Source organism: Apteryx rowi, unplaced genomic scaffold (genome assembly GCF_003343035.1).
Source record: "Apteryx rowi isolate R43461 unplaced genomic scaffold, aptRow1 scaffold_72, whole genome shotgun sequence".
In the NCBI taxonomy this organism is placed as follows: domain Eukaryota; kingdom Metazoa; phylum Chordata; class Aves; order Apterygiformes; family Apterygidae; genus Apteryx; species Apteryx rowi.
In genome coordinates, this window is record NW_020451005.1 from 79,820 (window position 1) to 99,242 (window position 19,423).

At 35.4% G+C, this 19,423-nt stretch overlaps 1 protein-coding gene across 1 annotated transcript in view; it reads left to right on the top strand.

Moving 5' to 3' along the window:
• Window positions 1-19,423, top strand: part of LOC112976363 (lipopolysaccharide-responsive and beige-like anchor protein) — a gene marked incomplete at its 5' end in the record, with an annotated part of 360,077 nt that overhangs the window by 77,817 nt on the left and 262,837 nt on the right. Inside the window, 2 exons of the mRNA XM_026087491.1 lie at window positions 1,438-1,502; window positions 13,334-13,442. Of these exons, the coding sequence (XP_025943276.1) occupies window positions 1,438-1,502; window positions 13,334-13,442 (174 nt within the window). The remainder of the gene's footprint in view (window positions 1-1,437; window positions 1,503-13,333; window positions 13,443-19,423) is intronic.

A 19,423-nucleotide genomic window follows, 5' to 3' on the forward strand; every position in this document is an offset into this window, starting at 1 on the left:
ATGGAACATAGCTGACATATTTGGAATGTTGCTTGCCTAATAATGCATATAAACTAGTTATATAAAAAGTAATGAAATGTATTTATAATTCATGAGGAGTAATACATCACAAATTCCAATTATTGTACTCTTAATTCTGACTGCTTCAAAATTGTAATACAGTGTTGCAGCTTAAAAGTTGTAAAAGAATGTTGGGCCTGGAACATTTAAAACCTTAAGAGATCAGAGTTGTAAATCCCTTTCCTGTGTGTGAAATCTGGAAATCTTTTTTGGGGGTGAGGGAAATATGTATCATAAAAAACAACACCATACTGTTGACTTTTGTGTGCGTGTATGTGTATGATCAAACCTTCATGTCACTGACTGAGAGGGGTAATGCAGTTTGCAAAACTGAGCGGCAAAGAACCTGCTCTCTTGATAAGGGAAACTAAAAACTCTTGCATTTAGAAGTCTGAAAGTGATTTTAGGAAATATTTGCAGTTTTGCATTTTTTGCCTATTTTGGAGCTGACAAGGTTTTTAAGAACCACATTGATAGAAGTACTGATGTGAATGATCACTGGGATTATTATTTCGTACTATAAAGACTGAAAAATCAAGAAAGCTGATGTGGAAGAGCATATGAAACTAAGGCAGCTGTCTGACATGGAAACGTTTTATTGTTTTTGATTAAGAAAGATGCTTTAGTTACTGTACAAGGAAAACAAAAACAGTTAGGACTGATTTAAACTAAGAGTAGTATTTGGTCTGTTCTGTCCAAATGACTCCACCTTTCCCCCAAAATGCAATGTTCACACACTTGCTGCTCTAATTTTTTGCTCTATTAATTTGTTCCTATTGAGTGTGGAATTAAAAATCTTCATTGTGTTTTTGTTAGCCAATTCTCCTTTCTCCTGAGCTTTCAAAGGGGGAAACAAACACCAGAGATAGGTCATCTAGATTGGTTGTGTTCCAGCGTTCCTTTGATAAAGTAGATTTTTGGAGGAGCAATGAGTGTATGATGCTCGAGAAGATTACGGGTATATATGCAAAATAAAACTTTGAGCCATCAAAAAAATCTATATCTAAAGAATGAGCCTTGCATTAGTATGGAAGAGTTATTTCAAGCTTTTCCAATGTTCGTTAAGGCAAAGTGCATCTGTGACTCAGAGTAATTTCAGAATTAGTGCATAACATAGTGAAAGAAAAAGATGTGATCATTTGTGGGTTGTTTTTGCATTTTCTTCTCCCTTCCAAAGAATATAACTAATTTTGAGTGAATGATACTGTTTTGCTGGCATTGCTTTCTTACCGATTAGCCTGATAAGTGCTTTATAGTTTTGTTGGGGGTGGTGTAAATTGCCAGAATTGAAAAGAAAATGCATAGCTTTTTAGCTGACACTGCTTTTTTGCTTGTTTTTCTTCTTTTCATGCAACTAGCTTTCTTTTGTTTTTCCAGGAGTGGCAGAACTCTATACAAAAGAACGCTGGCCTTGCCTTTATTGAGCTTGTCAATGAGGGAAGGTAAGTCACAATATTTGATAGCTCCTCTGTCCTAGCTTTCAGAAAGTTGTGTGGCTTGAGATTTTTTTAAAAATAATTTTTCTTTTTTTTATATTGTTGATCCCTAATGTAGTTCTCTTTTTGTGTCAATTCCTTTGAGTTTTATGAGCTTAAATTCACATTCTTTAATACTTTTGTTTAGTTTTAATATTAATTATGGCATTTTCAGAATCTGGATGCTTTTTAGTACCATTAAATGTTTCACTTACGAGTGTGTTGTGGATTTTCTTTCTTCCTGTTCTTGTGCACTGGTTAACATTGATACTATAATTTGTATTCAGCTAATCTCTTGAAGAAGGGAATTGATATTTGGAAGGCATTTTAACCAGGAATTGTAAGATAAGCCTTTGTCTTAAAAATTAGATTCTAGTTTGCTCATTTATTTCCTATCTACCTCATAAAATAGAATGAAAGAGCTTTACTTTAAAGATATTAAAAATTCTGTTAATATTAGCAATTCAGTTAAATGTTCTATCAGTAATGATATGTGTGTATTTTACTGGGACTTACAGAAAATGACAGAGCAGGTGATGAGGCTGTGCTCTTTGACTTGTGGTGACTACTCAGAACCATCAATATTTTATTCATTAGGAATCGATTGTTGAGGCAGACTAAGAGCAATATTTACTTTTCCTAAAGGATTTTTTGAAGATGTCTTAATGAGTTAGTTAAGGAGCATTATAAGAAAAGCCATCTTCTAAACCTAAATTCTGTTAGTAAGTAAGTTAAGCTAGTAAGAATCTCAGTAGAAAATCAATTTTACAGGATTAGGATAGCTACTGAATGAAAAACGGAAGTGTGTTTTTGGTGGTGGTGTTTTTGGTGGTGGTGTTTTTGGTGGTGNGTGTTTTTGGTGGTGGTGTTTTTGGTGGTGGTGTTTTTGGTGGTGTTTTGAGAGCCTTACTGAGATATATCACATAAACTAAAATGCTATATAATTATCCTTTTAACATTTTAGGATGAGGGAGAGTAGCTATTTGAGATTTTTCTTCTAAAATGCATAGATATTGTCAAGATATGCCAAAGTAATGACCATTTTAATGGTTGTATTTGGGTTTATGATAGGGGAAACACCATTCTGAGGCAGAAAAAAACATTTTGCTACTAGTCTTGATCCCAAGGGCCAAGGTAAAGTAACAACGGTGTTCAGTTACAGTGTTAAGATCTAGCTTGTAGTTGTTTCCTATTATGTGAGGCTGACCTGTCTTGACCTCACTTATGAAGTGCCTGCTGTAAATTTGGCCCTTGATTAATGTTTTATTAGCACAGATAATGCAGAGATCCCACACACATGTAAACCACAATGGAAGGTTCATCTGAGTAAGATGATTATCATTAACAAATCCATTACTGAGGCTGAATTGTAAGCAGCAGTTCCCCTAGTAGTTATTCTGCTTGTCCAGGTCAAGTTTTCAGAGAGCATTTGATCTGTAAAGGTGTCCGGGATTGACCATTTTCCTTGATAAACCTACACTGCCCATCACAGACACAGATGGAATCACTCCCCCACCTCCATCAACATCAATAACTTATGGGCTAGCCTTAGCAGAGCGGTTGTCTCAGGCACAGATGATCTCTTGAAGACTGAAAAGTGTGGTTTTGGTTAGCAAAAAATATCTAAGTAATTGTTACTTCATTTTGTTCCTGACTCATGTAGCAGAGCTGTTTTTAAAAAAGCAGGAACATAACTGTCATTATAGGGAGAAGGGATTCAATTCTTAAATATGCCTCCTTTTATCTAGTTCTTTTTCTCCATTGCTGTTTATAGGATCATTTAAAGTTATTGCTGAATTGGTGGTGCTTTAGGATTTTTCAACGTTCGCTAAAATGAAACCATTATCCCTCATATGGCATGAACTACATTCCAGAGCCTCTCTTTTCTTTTCTTTTTACAGGTTGCACATTATTTTTCTTGCACGCATACTTACACTGTACTAAAACATTCCAGGTTCTATATTTTTATTGTATTTGTTATTGTTTTATGTATTTTTGCCATAACATTATAAACTTAGCAACTCTAAAAGCTCAGATTCTTTAATTATAACTTAAAAAGGGAAATAGCTAAATAACAGTGATGTAGACTTCAACTGCATAATCATATGCTAATAGATTAATTTTTTAATTCTTTTCCGTAAATATTGTATAATCTGTCTAAAAGACAAGGTGGTTGTCGAGAGGACAGTACTGACTTGCAGGAAGTAAGTACTAGGAATGTCTGTGGGTACCATAACGTGCGTAGTGTTAGAATGAATATGAAATTAAGGGCTGGAAGAACTGCCTGAAATTTGTGGAATCACAGGATCACTATTGTCTGCTTTCCTGGTGGAAAAAGGCTTAGCCATCCCATAACCTTTGTAAAGCAGGATTTTATTCCTGATGTTTATTACTCATTTTTGGACTAGTCTTAAAGATATCAAAGACTGTAGCTTCTTTTAATCTGAAGTGTATTCTGAATATTATGTGGCAAAGAAGACAACTAGAAATATTTCTAGAAGAGAAAGATCTAGAAGAGATCTAAATCTCTTCTTATAGTTGCTTTCAAAAGTATTTTTTATTGTTATGTGGAAGGTATGAATGTGTCTCTCTACCCCACACCAGGTGAAAGTTTTATGTTTAGGCTTGCCATGTTTTGGCTAGGATTCCCTGAACAGAAATCTGTGCAGAAAGTCTGCCTCTGGGACTTACAAGGTCTATTCAGTGTACACTGCATTCAGGATGTGTTGGGCTGAATGCTTGTTTACAAGTCACTAATGCTCTACATATAATTGCTGCAAGTCGCTAATGTGCTACATATATAGTTGCTCCTAGGCTTCCCAGGTATGTCAGGTTCTCTGCAGACGTATAGCAGAACTGATTTGTATGTGCTCAGTCAAATTATGGATTTTGAGAACTGAAAAAATCTCCAGGCAGGCGACTAGTATGGGAAAATACAGAACAGTAAACCTACCTATATTTGAAGTACACATGTGAAATCTTTTGAAGGCTGGGAGACAAACTTAGGGTTTTTTTTTTCCTCTTAAAAAAAAGAAAAAGATGTCTAGAGAAACAAGGTACTGAATGTGTTAAGTGAAAAGCTAAAGTAGCAGGTATTGGAAAATCACATCTTTCTGTGTATGAAAGGGAATGTGAGTTTCAAAACAATGCTATGTTGAACATGTATCTGTTTTTAATAAAAGTGAATAAGTATTATTCACTATTATTATAATGTCTGGGAATACTACTAATGTTCTTTGAAATGTTTTTACAAATTTGCCTGTACCCACTGCTTTCCAATGTACAATGCCATATGTGCAGCAGAGGTGTAGATTGTGAGACATTTCCTTAGCCCGTTCAACTGCTGCCAGGCTCAATTTCAGCCATGGTACTTGCCTTTTGCCTTTGGGTTCACCCTTTAGGGTTAGTCTTTATTGGAGCCTCAACCCAAGAGCTCACAGACGACAGCAAGTTTGTTCGCTAGAGCTCTCCTTTTGGTGTGACTGGTTAGCTCTTGCTGCCAGTCCCCTCCTTTGACAGCTTCCAAGGTGTCCAGACATACACTTTTTTTTATCTCTCAGCTTGAAACTAAGCGTGTTTCCTCCTTATGCAGAAGATGGTCAAGTTATTTTTCTGAACTGGAAAAAGCTTTGTTTTACTTCCTTGGGTATACAAATATTTCCTTGTTAGATTGTTATTTCCTCTACTTGACTAGTTAGCAAACAACTCCTTGGCTCCGTGAAGGTTAAAACTCTTTCCTGTCGTTTTGATTCATTAGCGCATTTTAGTGTGAAACATCTCTCATGCCAGACCTTATTTTGTGTATCAGTCAGTGCACTAACAAACGTACTCGCACTTGAGACTAGGCATGACAGTTATTATCCCCTTTGGGGTGATAATGGGTTTGGCATGGCAGGGGTTGAGGGATCAGTCTCCTAAGCATGCCGCAGCAATTATTCTTTCAGACTTTCAGTGGAAGAGACTCTTGGACATGCTTAGCTTTAATTTTCTCAAATGCACACAGTTTTCTTAGTCATCCAAAGATTTAGATGATGTGTTCAATACATACATGTTTATGCATCTGTAAGTGAACACTGGGAGACTAGTTGCTTTAAACTCTCACATAAGCATAGTTTGGTTAAAAGAAAACCTCATTAAATTAACAGAATATGTGTATAATTTTCTTCCCATTACCATCTCCCTTTCAAATCATCAATCAAAACAAACAAGCCAAAACCCAAGGATTCACAAGTATATGCAGGAGAAGCAGAACTAATGAACTTTGTTTTTCTGTGGCATTTTTCTGAAGGCTAGATCCTCTGTTGTCTAATAAGGAATGAAAGCTAATAAAAATTCTCCTCTCATATTGGAGGATTCTCCTTCTATATTGGATTGTCTGGCTTTCAGTAAAGTTCAGCTCCTCTTTTTTTTCTTTTTTTCTTTTTTTTTAAACAGGACACTTACAAGGAGTTTTTTCTTCTACTGGATGTAAAACTTGTCTATAATTAATATTTTTTGGGAAACTCGAACCTTCTATTAAAAAGATTGGTTGGAATTATCCATTGAATTAAAAAGTTGCTGGGAGAAGGAGAGAAGCAGACAGCATACAAACCAAATATTTTTAAAAAGTAAAAATACCCCCCAACCAGCCAACCAAAAAAACTCCAAACCTTTCCAGAAATAAGCAGTTGTAACTGATAGTATTCCCCCAATACATAACATCCAGTGGTATAAAAACAGCAATGCTATAATCAGGTATTGCTATAGCATTTTTTAAAAAAAGAACTGCACTAAGAGCATTTCAACATATGTCACCTGCTGTTCCTTCTTTTCAATTGTATATATTACTCTTGACTGGTCATAGATGCAAATATTTTTTAATATTGAAATAGTTGGCAATCAAACTAGTTGGCCAATTACTTACACACTTTCCTAACGGAAAATAGGGGACAGATGTAGGCTGCCCTGTTCAATTGTCTTTCACTTGCAATAGTGTGGTCACTCTCAAGGAATGAACGTTAGAGAATGTGTTGCCATAGAAGCAACTACTGTGATGGAAAACAATTAGAAAAATATAGCTATTAATGAAAAAATGGATGATAACTGACACACTTATACCTCTGTGCATAACTGACAAAAAAAGGCTCAGGAAAAAAATGATAAATGTAGTCATGTCCAAACTAGAATTGATTACCACCAGTCTGCTTCCCTTATTGCAGCCTCTGTCTTGAGCTTTTGATAGTGTAGGACCTGCACTTTAGTCTTGTTTTGTGGGAGAAAAAAGTGTTCTCCACACTTCCTCGCTTTTTAACAACCCATTCTATGTAAGTGGTAGGTTTTATAAACGGGGTTTTTGGTGATTTATATTCCAAGTTTTTATTTTTATTGTTTTGTTGGTTTCATAGTAGAAGCAGCCTTGTTAATGCCTGAATTTGAACCACAAAAGATGTTTAGGCTAGACACTAAACAATGTTTAAAATGTGCTGAAAATTAGAAATTACAGCCTGGATATAAGTCAAAGAGATGGATGAGTGATTTGAGTCAGGGTTTTTGACATTACATGATTTTGTGTGTGTGTGTGTGTGCATGTGCACGCTGAGATATTATGTGACATACACAACCATCTTTAAAACTTTTTTATTTCACTGAGTTTTGTTTGATCATCTCTAAATTCCATCTCTTTATGTAACTGGAAACATATGAACTATGTTGCAACTTAATGATTAAGCAGAAGCACTTTGGAGAGAACTATATCTTAATGGTTAAAAATTAATGTAAACTTTTATTATTGGAGGTGCTAGTAACTTCGGAGTGTATGTATGTGACAAAGGTAGATTTTGCTTTAGGGAATATGTCATTAATTTGCTGGTTCTATAAAAAACCAAAATCATAAACCACTTCTGAGTGCCTGAGACTCCTTAAATGTTTTTTATATAAAATGCTTTTAAAACATAAAATAGTGCAAGAGTAACAACAAGATATTTATACTACACTCAGTGTGTATTCAGGGATTCTACTATTATTATGATTTTCGAAAATCATCTATCATACAGTCACACCCAGATGTGAACAAAATCTCATGTTAATTCTCACTAGGTGTTAGTATGTTTTAAGTAGCTATCCAAAATTAGAAAATACTGGATTGGTGTGTCCCCTCCTAGCTATCCTTTCAGAGTGCTCTTAAGGTTTATTCTGTTGCACATCCAATACAGCTTTTTGGTGGTTCTGCATTGCTTTTTCTTCTCCTCTGCTACTTTAAGGGGAATAAATGTGTTCAAAGGTTTAGGACCTTATGGACTTGTCTATATTTTTTGATGGTTGAACAGCATATCTGTAAAGTATCCTTGTTCTACAAAGCAATTGTATAACGTTCTGGCAGTAGTAATTCCAACACTTAGCACGTTGAGCGGTCAGATACCATAAAAGATAGAGTGTATCCGATTATAAAACATATCTCCTTTTGAAATAAGAGAATCTCTTATATGCTAGGTTTATGAGGAGTACAAGTAGGAAAGCTTACCTTTACCTTCCTTTCCTGGCTATCTCAGAGTTCTCTGTTATGGCAGCATCTGGAATATTCATAATCCCTCTCTGCAATACTTTGAGAGATTTATCACTAAACAGTTGTAAATGTCACCTGTAAAGCTTTTGCTGTATTTTAACTAAAATTGATAATTGTTGTATGTCAGAAACACTAACCCAGAATTTATCCATCTCTGACTTTCTCTTCTAATGCACATCTTTTCTGTTCCACTTTTTTCCTCTTATACCTTTTCCTGTTTGCTTGTTGTGTAGAGAAGTTTGAGTTATCTGAGCATTCAGCAGTTGGGTGTCAGAGTAAAAAGATTGCCATTTTCATGTTCTCATAGCTTTCTTTTCCAACCCAATAAAAATCCAGATACATAATCTGTTTGGTTGGGACACCATCTCTCAATGGTTTAGCACTTCATTCCTGACCTGGTAAAGTATGCAAGTATATATTTAACTTCCAGCATGGGATTAGTCCCATTGCCTATTTTTACTAGACTGCTCATCTTTTCAAAGTTGCTCACATGATGAAATACTTTAGTCTGGAAAAAAGTGCTTAGGCAAACAAAGAAGAATCTGTTTGAGACCTTGAATCTGGTGTGCAATGAAGGCAGACAAGTAGGCCTGGTATGCCATAGTCCCTGGTCTTTACACATAGATACTGTGGTCGAACCACTGCATAGCATGTCCATCCTCACTCCAAACACACCTCTTCTCCTGTTAAGGATTAAAAAAATGTTAATTCAATAACTTTTCTGTAAACAAAGCCAAACAAAGGTGGATCTTTCAAGGAAGGGGTGTAGATCACCACATTCAGCAGCATCTTGTAATTAATAACGCTGACAAATTTAGACGTTAACAGGCATGTGAGATTATTAATATGAGAAGGCAGACCTGGTCCTTGGGTACATATACAGAGATTATGAAACACAAGTAAGAAGAATATTAAACTGAAGTTTTTCTTTCAGTTTAGGTGCGCATACTTCAAAGAAGGTGAGAAAATCAGTCTATTTAAGAGGTGAAAAGCTGTCTTTTCACCTTGGAAAAAGTATTTATCTGAAGAAGTAGTTTTGGACAGATTTTTTTATTTAACAAAAAGAGGACTAGGAACTAGTCGTTGGAAGAAAAAAATAGGCTAAAAGCAGACAAGAAATAGAAATTTTAAAAAATTGACAGTAATTATCTTATTACAAAAAATTCTTTTGGGGGAACATGGTATAAAATCTCTTCAAATCTTTTAAAAGAGAGGGGTTCATCTTTCTAAAAGCTATTTTGTAGCTCAGACTGAAGGTACAGATTTTATGGAGAAACTACTTTAGGGAAAATGTGTGATCAGTTTTGTGTAGGAGACCAGAGCAGGTACCAGAAAGAAAGATTATGATTCTTTAAATCCATGAAGTGTACTTACTGCCTTAATGAGGAGAATTGGATTTTTCTGAATTTGTCATTTCTACTTTGGAAGAAAGCATTTCCCTCTCATAAACTTACCTGATCTAGTTAATACAGTTTATAGCCATTCACATATGCACAAAACGTGTTTTATGTAGTTTGGAGTTGAGCTAATACTTTTGAAAGAGTGAGATTTTTGTCTTTGCCTCAGTAGCAATCTTAGCTGGCAAACAGTTGTTAGTTTTGCAAGCAGTGGGCTACACTTCAGAAAATTTATGTTCAACAATATTTTTGTTGTTTCAAATGGAAAAGAAATAGCTGTCAAGATTCTCAAAATTGATGTCCAGAAGTAGCTGATTAAAACTTCATTTAGGCATCTAAGCAGAGGTATGCTAATTTACAGAGATGCTGAGAGCTTATATTTGCCTCTAATTTTTATAATAACTGGGGGCACCTCTGTTAAATCGTGCCACCTTTACATATATGTATAAATATATATTTAATTGGCTAAGTTTGACATGGTGGTAAAGCCAAAGCATAAACCTGAGTATTCTTTTATGTGTATGGATACTGTTCTCCAGGATAAAATCCAAATGAAACCTAGATAATGATAAAATCTGAATTGTTATTAAAATGATATAAGCATTATTAGAAGAAAGTAAAACTAAGCTTATGCCGTATTTGAAAAAGGTGACCGAAAACAGATTGAAATTTGCTCTTCAAGGTTATTGAACGTAAATAATGAATGCAATTGTCATGTGGTATAAACCAGTACATTATCTTACATAGGCCTCACTTATATTAGTAAATAGTCTTTGTCCTCACCTCCTGAAGATCTGTAGAGGCTGAATTTTGCAATTTGCAGTAAGTAGTTGTATAATAATTGGTACATAATAATGTGAAGCTTCTAAATTTTTATATGAAAACAGATTGAAGTTACTGATACGTGCTCATGCTAAGCTCAGACTTTTCCTTAGTTCTTAGCCTTAAGAATTTTTGGCTGCCAAAATGACAAATGCAACTAGGAAATATCTACAAAGTCATGTTTTTAAGAATACGTTATTCATTGTGGAAGTTTTTTTTTTTAATGTGTGTGTGTATACATATGCGTGTCTCTATATATGTATATATAAACTTCAATTATTTCACTTAAATTTCTCAGTGTATGAGAGAGTCATAAATCTAAGACATCTTGTCAATTCTTTACTTGCTGGCTCTTCTGATTCAGGGCTTTTTGGCTAGTAACTTAAGGAAATGAGAAGTGTGTAGTTATTATTCATCTGTCTTCCCCCGTTCTTTTGAACATATTGGCCAATTCCAAAGATACTTGCAAGTGAGATAGAAATTTCAAAAACAGTTAAGTTCCATGAGTTTCATGAAGATAAATAGCTGGAAAGAAAAAATAGACCCAAATTACTTGCTCCTTTGGGGAAAAGCAAGTAAATTTAAAAATGTATTGTCAGGAGCCAGCTGTGTACTTAGTATGTGTGTAAATTTTATCTAGCCATGCTGGCCTGGTATCATAGGGAAAATGAGAAAGTGTGTGGGATTAGGAAGGAGAAGTGGGAGTGACAAACATGACAACTGATCCATAGGAAAGCAAGCTGCTTCTGATGCTCAAAAGCTATTTGTTTTTTATTGGGTAGACTTCTAATCTGTTTTGAGAATGTTGTTCCTCTGTGAGGGAATATAGTTCTTTCCTTGCTTGGAACAAATCCATCATCTCTGCAAATGCATAGTAACTGCCAATGTACAGTCAGTCATGTGCTGGACTGTTTACTGGTTACATTTAGTAGATGAAAAGGAAAATCTATGTAATAAATTGGTAAAACAATTATTAATTATATAGTCTGCTTTTCTGAACACAACACAGGTGGGCATTTTAGAGGATGACTGGTATTTTTCCTAGACTGATCAGGTTAACAAAAGGAATTGGTATTGACAAACCCAGCACAAATAATGGGATGTTGTTCAACTGTTGATGCAAATTGTTAAATATATCAGTATTTATGGTCCCCATATTTTTTAGAAAGTCCTTAGCTTAATAGAAAATGTTTATTTAAATGCCTACATGTTAGATTTGAATGTGTCACTGTGTATCTTGGAGAAAGATGGGAATCAAATGATTGGAATCTGCCACGATGTAATGACTGTGAAACTTGGTTCTGCCAAGTTTCTTTTCACTGGTTCATTAGTAGGGATTTATGTTTTGCTGAACACTGCTGTAAATTACTAGAGACACTCTTCCCCCCCCCCACACCCCTCCAGTGTTTGAGCAGTGTCATCTTAACTAGTTTATTTTCCTAATTTTTAAGCTTTGAAAAAGTATAAAATCAAAGTTACATCATTGCAGCAGTTTTGGTTCTGCGTGTTTTTGGAAGTAAAAGTTGTCGCTAATGTATGCAGATAAATTAGCCAAATTATAGATTTGTTGATCAATAGCTAATTCTATTCCAAAAGTAACCATTTAAAAATGGAAGGAGTGAGAAAAATGAAAATATAGTCCTAATGCAGTGGCTTCTATATGGTCCTCCTAAAACAGAGAATGAAGTCATACTTCAAACAATGAATTGTGCACATTTCTTTTTTTACAAGACTTCATCTACATGGAAATGGTGATCCAGTGACTTCAACCAACTGGTTCATGCTCACATGGTCTCATTAGCTCTTATGCTACAGCTTTCCTGGTCTTGTACTGCAAGAAGCAATGAACAAAGATCTCTCATCTTCAGGTTTTTTCCTGACTTTGGTTTTCTTTTTACTGAAGCAGGCTTGTGACTTGCAAGCCTACTGCAAGTGCAGGATTGTGGATTGGACAGGAACAGAGAGAGCAGAGCATTGAGGGTCATACTATCAAACATGTAGATAGAGACAGACAGAGCCTTAGCTTAGATAAGCAATAAATTCTGGTTCATAAAATTAAAGTCGTATACATTAGAAGTGTCTTGCATGATAATTCCTAGGTTTGTAAAGAAAGAGTCTCAATAGACTCTGTGGACTTGTTGAAACGTATTTTGGTTTATACCTGCAAGGCAAACAAGTGATTCTGTGTCCTGCTGCTCTTTTCTACATTAGCAACTGAAAGCCTTACAAAAAGTTTATTTTATAGCATAATACCAGGTATTTTGAAAAACTAACCAGTAGAGAATATAATGGATTTATCTGGTGTAACTCTGAGTGATCCTGTGGAAATGTGTACCTCTTGAAACCTTCTAAAACAGAGTAGCTCCTGTATAGCCAATTTTAACTTTATGAATCCCAATGTAACTAATTAAAAAGGAATATGTATGAATATTTTTAGTAACAATATATGAACTCCCAGAATAATTAGGTTGTAATTCAATCTGTCAGCTTTGCTGCCATTTATAAACTGCTCAAGCTGTGTGCTCTTAAGGTTTATGAAGGCCTCAGAAATCTCAGATTGAATTACAGCTTTATTCTGCACATAAGCTGGAACAATGTATGTCTTAGCATTTTGTTTGTGAGACTAAGGATGTTTTAGAATCCTGAAAATATTACTTAAATGTATACTTAATGTAGAATCCTGATTTTATGTTTGGAGAGAAAACTGCACTTCAGTGAAATTCAGTTTTTCATTTAGCCTTTACATCAGTTACATTTGGGCATTCACTGTGTATATTTATATGTATAAATTGCTTATTTTTCTTTAACATGTGCTCTGTGTATGTGATTTTCTTACAGTCTATATGTGTATTTCAAGTAAAGCAAATGACTGAAGTGTCTACATTTTGTTTAATAATTTTGTTCACTACTGAAACATAATATAATTAATATAAGTCAGTATTATGGAACAGAGCTCAAAATATTTGTATATGTATTATAAGTTCTTATTTTAGGATTTCATTCTCTCAAGGAAGTTCTTAAAAATTTTCTGTCCATAGGTTACTGAGTCAAACTATGAAGGACCATTTAGTAAGAGTGGCTAATGAAGCAGAGTTTATCTTGAGTAGACAGAGAGCAGAGGATATTCACCGGCATGCTGAATTTGAGGTAAGAAATAAAGTCTTTAAAAACAAAAACAGACCCAATATGTCTGAGGATTCCAGGGCTGGGTTTAGTTTTTAGGCATGGGAGATTCAGTCCTGAAAGGTGCTTAGCAGTCCTTGTGTGCTTTGACTCTTCACTACTGCTGCTGACTTGGATGGAAGGACAGGCCGTGCAGGGTAGCTCAAAACTTGTCAGAATCTGCAGACAATGGTTTGTGGGGGAAGGAATTGTATCGTACCAATGCTCTTCCTTTCCTGGAAGCAAATATCACTGTATGGATTTAAGCTGTTTAGCACCACAGTCAAGATGTAAGTCTGAGGAAAAAAAAACCTTACTGAAGATAAATTATAACAGCCTGTTTTGTGAAAAACAAGAAACAATTTTTTCTATTTGTATAGTTTGCTATTTCACTTAATCTGGCTCTAAAACCATTTCCTGTATGTTTTAAGTGCCTTAATGTGGTTTTGTTGCTTTTGTGTATTTGTCACACTTAAGGAATTCTAGAATGAAATATAGGTCTTTGTTTTTATACTAAAAATTCAAGCCTTTTTTTTTTTTTTTTTTTTGACTCAGTTTGGCCATACCTCCAATTTTGGATCTCGGCTACTTCATGTAGCTCCTTTCTGTGTGCTTTAATTATTGCATTGTTTAAATAAAAACAAAGTTAAATCTCACTAAATTCACTAATATTCTGCTTAAAGAGTACTTAGTCTTTCTTCTGACATGTGATACGACTTGTGGTTTTGTTTTTAGAAAGAAGCATTAGGAGATTGAAGGCACATTTGTGTTTAACGTATTTCTAAACTGTTTTTCTCTTAAATCTTTACTTGAAAAAATACTCCCCAAAGATGAAAGCATATTTGTCTTAGACAGTGCTTATGTTCTAAAGGTCATCTGTGTTGACCCCAGGATTCAAGCTGTGCGTTGTTTAATAACATATCTGCACTTCATCTAGAGCTAGTTACCCCCTCCTGCAAACAGAGATGTTGTAAGGTATCTACAGTACCGTTTTGCAGTGGTGAAATAGCAGGCATGTTTCATTTATTACATCAAGGGTTTGGCGACAGTCCTGTGGAGATGAAAAGTACATCTTTTTACTTCATTGCCTGATAATCATTGGAGTGGGACATGCCTGACGTCTTTTGCACTGGATTTATGCAGAAGTTCCATGCATGATATGGTGCTATTGATTAGATGAACAGCTTACTTTTTTTCTTCAGATGCAAACCATACGCGAAGGTGTGTGCATGTGTGTGTGGGAAATGTGTATGAAGTATGTAGGGTTCTGTCATGTAAATACAGGATATCAATGAATACAGTTATTCAGTGGCAACTTCACTATTAACCTTATTTCAGTCTCAGAACACCTTTTTATGATGTCTGGAAGAAATTTACACTGAGCATCAACTTACATTTTTAATATAGCTTTGAGTTTTGCTGTGTCTTAACTCCCTAGGACAGGAGTTGACTGATACTTTTTAAGTTGGTGCTATTTTGAATCTGTGCTACGTCAATATGATGGCTCAAGGGGTTTAAATTATATCAGCTTGAACTTAAACAGAAACTAGTGTACTAAAATAGCAGCAGCCTGTTTTGTTTATAAAGTTTAGTTTTGTTATTGTGTTGGAAAAATTTAGCCTTGGCATCACTTCTGCAGATGTGTAAAAATCACAATGTACAGCTATTGGATTCTGTCAGAAGCTTAAATACCAAATTTAGTGTCACATGAAGTTAGTGTTATTGAGGTCTATGGCAGACTTCAGTCAGTGTTATGATTTCCTTGTGGAAGGAGGAACCATTAGGCACATTCATTGCAGGTACCTTTAATATTTGGAAATTCTTATGTATCTATATCCGCAGCATGGTCTGATTTTCACACTTCTCATCTAGTATGCTTAACTCTTTTTAGCGCTGTGGTAGTTTTCAGCCATGGTGTTCCTGATAGCTTTTAAAGAGGCACTCAAGGCTATAGAATACTTGTCCTTCTCCCATCATGTGTCCAGAAATGTATCTGTCACTTGACTAGTTTGGAGACATCCCATCACATAACAGGAACAGATCTGTGCTGTGTTGGGTGGCTGACATACCATATCATTCAACTTGTAGATGCATTCCCACTGTGTGAATGGGTATGGATGTTGATGCCTTTATTTTGGTCCTGACACTCGTGTCATGACACACTTGCAGGCATTTTCCTTAAAGCAGGATGACCAAAACCACCAAAAGAATCTCTAAAGCAATTTTTTTTTTGCATATTGTTCTAGTTTGTGCTGTAACTTTAGATATAAAGGAAGCTCTGAGTGCTTGGATGAGATAGATTTAAAATAAAAGGATCTGAAAGTAAATCTCTCTCCTCCCTAAGTCTTTTCAGGGCAAATCTCTTTCAGAAACTTTCAGTACTGTCTTAAACTGCAACAAACTCTGTACAGCCGCTTCTGTGTTTGGTGGAAGGAAAGGGCACTGGCATCTGTTGCCTTGCTTGGCTATTTTTCTCTTCCTTCCTTGTGTCAGGAGTCTCTGACCCCATTGGCATTGCTGACCCCCTTGATTTACATGTCTCCCATCTTTACCTCTGCAGTCCTGCACTCCAGAAGCTTCTTCAAACTGAATGGAAGGAAGATGCAATCTCCCACCCTCTCTGGAGGGCTCTGCCTTACGACTCAGCAGTCTGGAAAAAGTGAATAGGCGGTCTTCCTCTGGCCACCCTTTTTTTAGTAGAAGATAACATAAGTAATATAATGAGTCGTGAGCAAATAAGAGTTATACTATCTTTTTTCTATGCTACTTTTGCAAAAAAAGAGAATAAAGAGTGCTTTGGAGGTCAAGGATTGGTTGTAAGGGGGTTTTCTTTGAATGCAGCCAAAGGTCAGCCTTTTATTTCCCCCTTTTTTTTTTCTGTTCCTTCCTTCTCCAACCTTTTCACCATTACCCCTCTAGTTACATCTATGAATGTAGACAAATAGGGAGATCACAGAGGGAGCTGAGATATACTTACTGGTTTTACAATATGCTTAAGCCTCAAACTAGCCTGATGAAGCAATATTGCAGTCATTTCCACTAGTGAGGGGGCAGTGAAGCTCATTTTACACTAAATGGGGAAATGTGAGCATTCTAACATAAGTCACTTATAATCTTAATTTTTTCCTATTGTCCCTGGGATTTATATGCACAGGTCACTTGGACACTTCTGCAAATTTAACCCTGAGTTGCTGGCAGAGATGAAAATCCCGAAAAGCAACCTCTTTATGCCTGAATTCTAACAACTAGTTTCATGCTACCACCTAGACTGCTTTCTGTGAATGACCTTGAAAAATCTGGTGATTTGCACTGTGTCTTAGAGTGATTATTTGTGCAGACTGCTGCAGAGTTGGGCCTACGAGAATAATTGGATTTGGTGTGAGGAGGGGGAGGGAATTTTGTGCTCTAATTGACTTTATTTTGTAATTTATGACAAGAGCACCCATTGCCTTGGATAGATGTCCTTTATATAAATCTCTTGATGTGTTTGTGTGTGAATGTACGTATTTATAGAATTCAAAATATGTAAAGCTGCAAGTGTTTTAGGCCTGAGATGTTCAAGCATCATAAAGTGTCATCTTCCTAGTATAGCTTTAGTTTGGCATTGGATGGTGCTACAGGATTTTGACCAAAATCAGTCATGCCACATCTGTGACTGTGTAAAGTATTTTTGATGAGTATTCCTTCAGCAATGCACATTTTTGCCTGAAAGATCCACATGAAGAAATAGGAAAATGGGGGGAAAAGTTGCTTCTTTATAGAACCATTCATAAAGTTGAACATCGTGTGTGTGTAGAGGAGCAATGAGCAGTGCAACACAAATAATTTTATAAAAACTCTCTAAAATGTTTGGAAGATTCTTCACTTTGTGTCTGTGAGGAATAGTGACCACATTGGTCAAACATTGTATCCGTAAAATGTAACTGCTGCCATAATTTACAAACCAACCTGCCTCCTGGATGCCTTTTAAAAGATTGTGAGGCATTGTCAGTCTCTTGACTTTCTTTTTTGATTCTATTCTTTTGAATTCTCATCATCCTTAGAAATATAAAATGCTGGTATTCTTATTGCTTGTTTCTGTTGATTAACTGAGAGTTTCACATGACTTTGGCTTTACATTTGTTATAAATCATGCTAGGCAGCTAACTTCTCTGCATGATTTCTCTTCAATAATTAAATCTAGCATTTCCAGCTGCTGTAAAATTTGTTGCCCTTTTCTGTTCAGTTATGTTTTTTCATGCAGAAAACTTAACTTCCTCACAGTTTTAATTCTTACTCAGTATCAATTTATAGGCCATGGTTTAGCTGTAATAAACTGAATGTTTTGCTTTATGGCTTATGCTGAAAAACTAATCTTAATGTTAATATAAGTATTGCCTTGACAGAGGTAAGATGCAAGGCTAGGCAAGCATTCCTCTGGTGACTCAGATGTAGCTTTCTTGGCAGAAAACAAAATTCAGTGGTTCTGTTAATTCATAATCTTGTGTATTCTGCACCTTTTCCCCTTTTGGTGTACTAAGCATTAAATGTTGGAAGATGTTATTTTAAATCAGAGGAAGTAGCTTAAGGGAACTGCAGATCAATTGGGCAGAATACCCATAAGTCAAAGAGAATGTTTGAGAGCCCTTGAAATAATTATGAAAAGGTATTTGGTGTCTTTGTAATTTCTTTAGATGGTAGTTCTATGCATAACAAACACAGGGGGAAAGAAAGAAAGGTTTTATACTTGACTGGATACCTATTCTTCATCTAAATCCCCACCCCCTTGTTTTTAATTGTAAAAGCTGCTTTGTTATAGAACTTATGTTACAAATAATCTTTTCATGACTCTTGCAACATCCTTTTACACGGAATGTTATTTAGCACATTTAATGGCGATGACCTTATTTATTGGAACAGAATATTTTGGAATGATTTAAATTAAGTTGGTGTTCTCTAGCAGTGTGGGTTATCAGCAATGCATCTTAAGTGAATGTATGAAGATAACAGATGGTGCAAATTGTAGGCTGCCTGTAGTCAGGTTAACCAAAAGTTATAGTTCTTTCCATTGCCACATTACAGTTTTACAATCTTCTGAAAGTTAGAGATACCCTCATACAAAAATATGGTTTTACACATTTCATTATGAGTGGATTTAACTCTTATCTCAAATTTCTATCTTTAAATAAATGCTACCCTTCACATTGGGTAGGTTAGGCATTATAGCACCATCTGTCGGTAGAAGGAAGAAAAATTCAGACTTTGGTTTCTAAACATGGTTTAAGATACTATGCAATCTGTAAACTCTTCATTAGGGTGCTCAGTATGGAAGAATTTTTTCCATTGGAGGCTTAACCACTTGTGTACAGCTGCAGTATGTTGAAAAGTCCCAAATTGGAAAAATTAAATTTCTTGTATTTCTGTGGTGGTAATTTTCAGGATTTTTCATGTCATGTGAGTTGAAGGATGCTGAAATGAGAAGTTCACTTTCCTCTTGAACATTGCAATATCTTCCTTGCACTCTGGGAAGTGTGGAGATAAACTACTGCCTGATTATGAAAGAAAGAATGAAATGTTGTTTGTGTTTCCTCTTTCTCTATGCTTTAATAAGAACAAAAGGAATGGGAGGAGAAGGAATCAAAACTTGCCCTGGAATGCTGTGACATCTTTCTTTATACTATGCTTTAATTTTAAATCAAAATGCATTATAGCAATAATTTCTGAAGCAGTTTGAAACAGAAACTTTGTTTTATAACTACTCTCTCCTATCAACCTATCTGACAAAACCAGAAGTGATAGTGTCTTCATTACAGTTGCTGTTTTTGCTGAATTATGAGATAGATTATGTAAAAAGACACTACCAAAATTTCTTTGAAAAATTAAACTTAATCATAGTATTATATAGCTTCACTTTATCTCAGATAATTCTTTGTGAACTCTTGTGATGGTAATTCCTCAAATACTCAAATGAACATCTAGTTATTAGG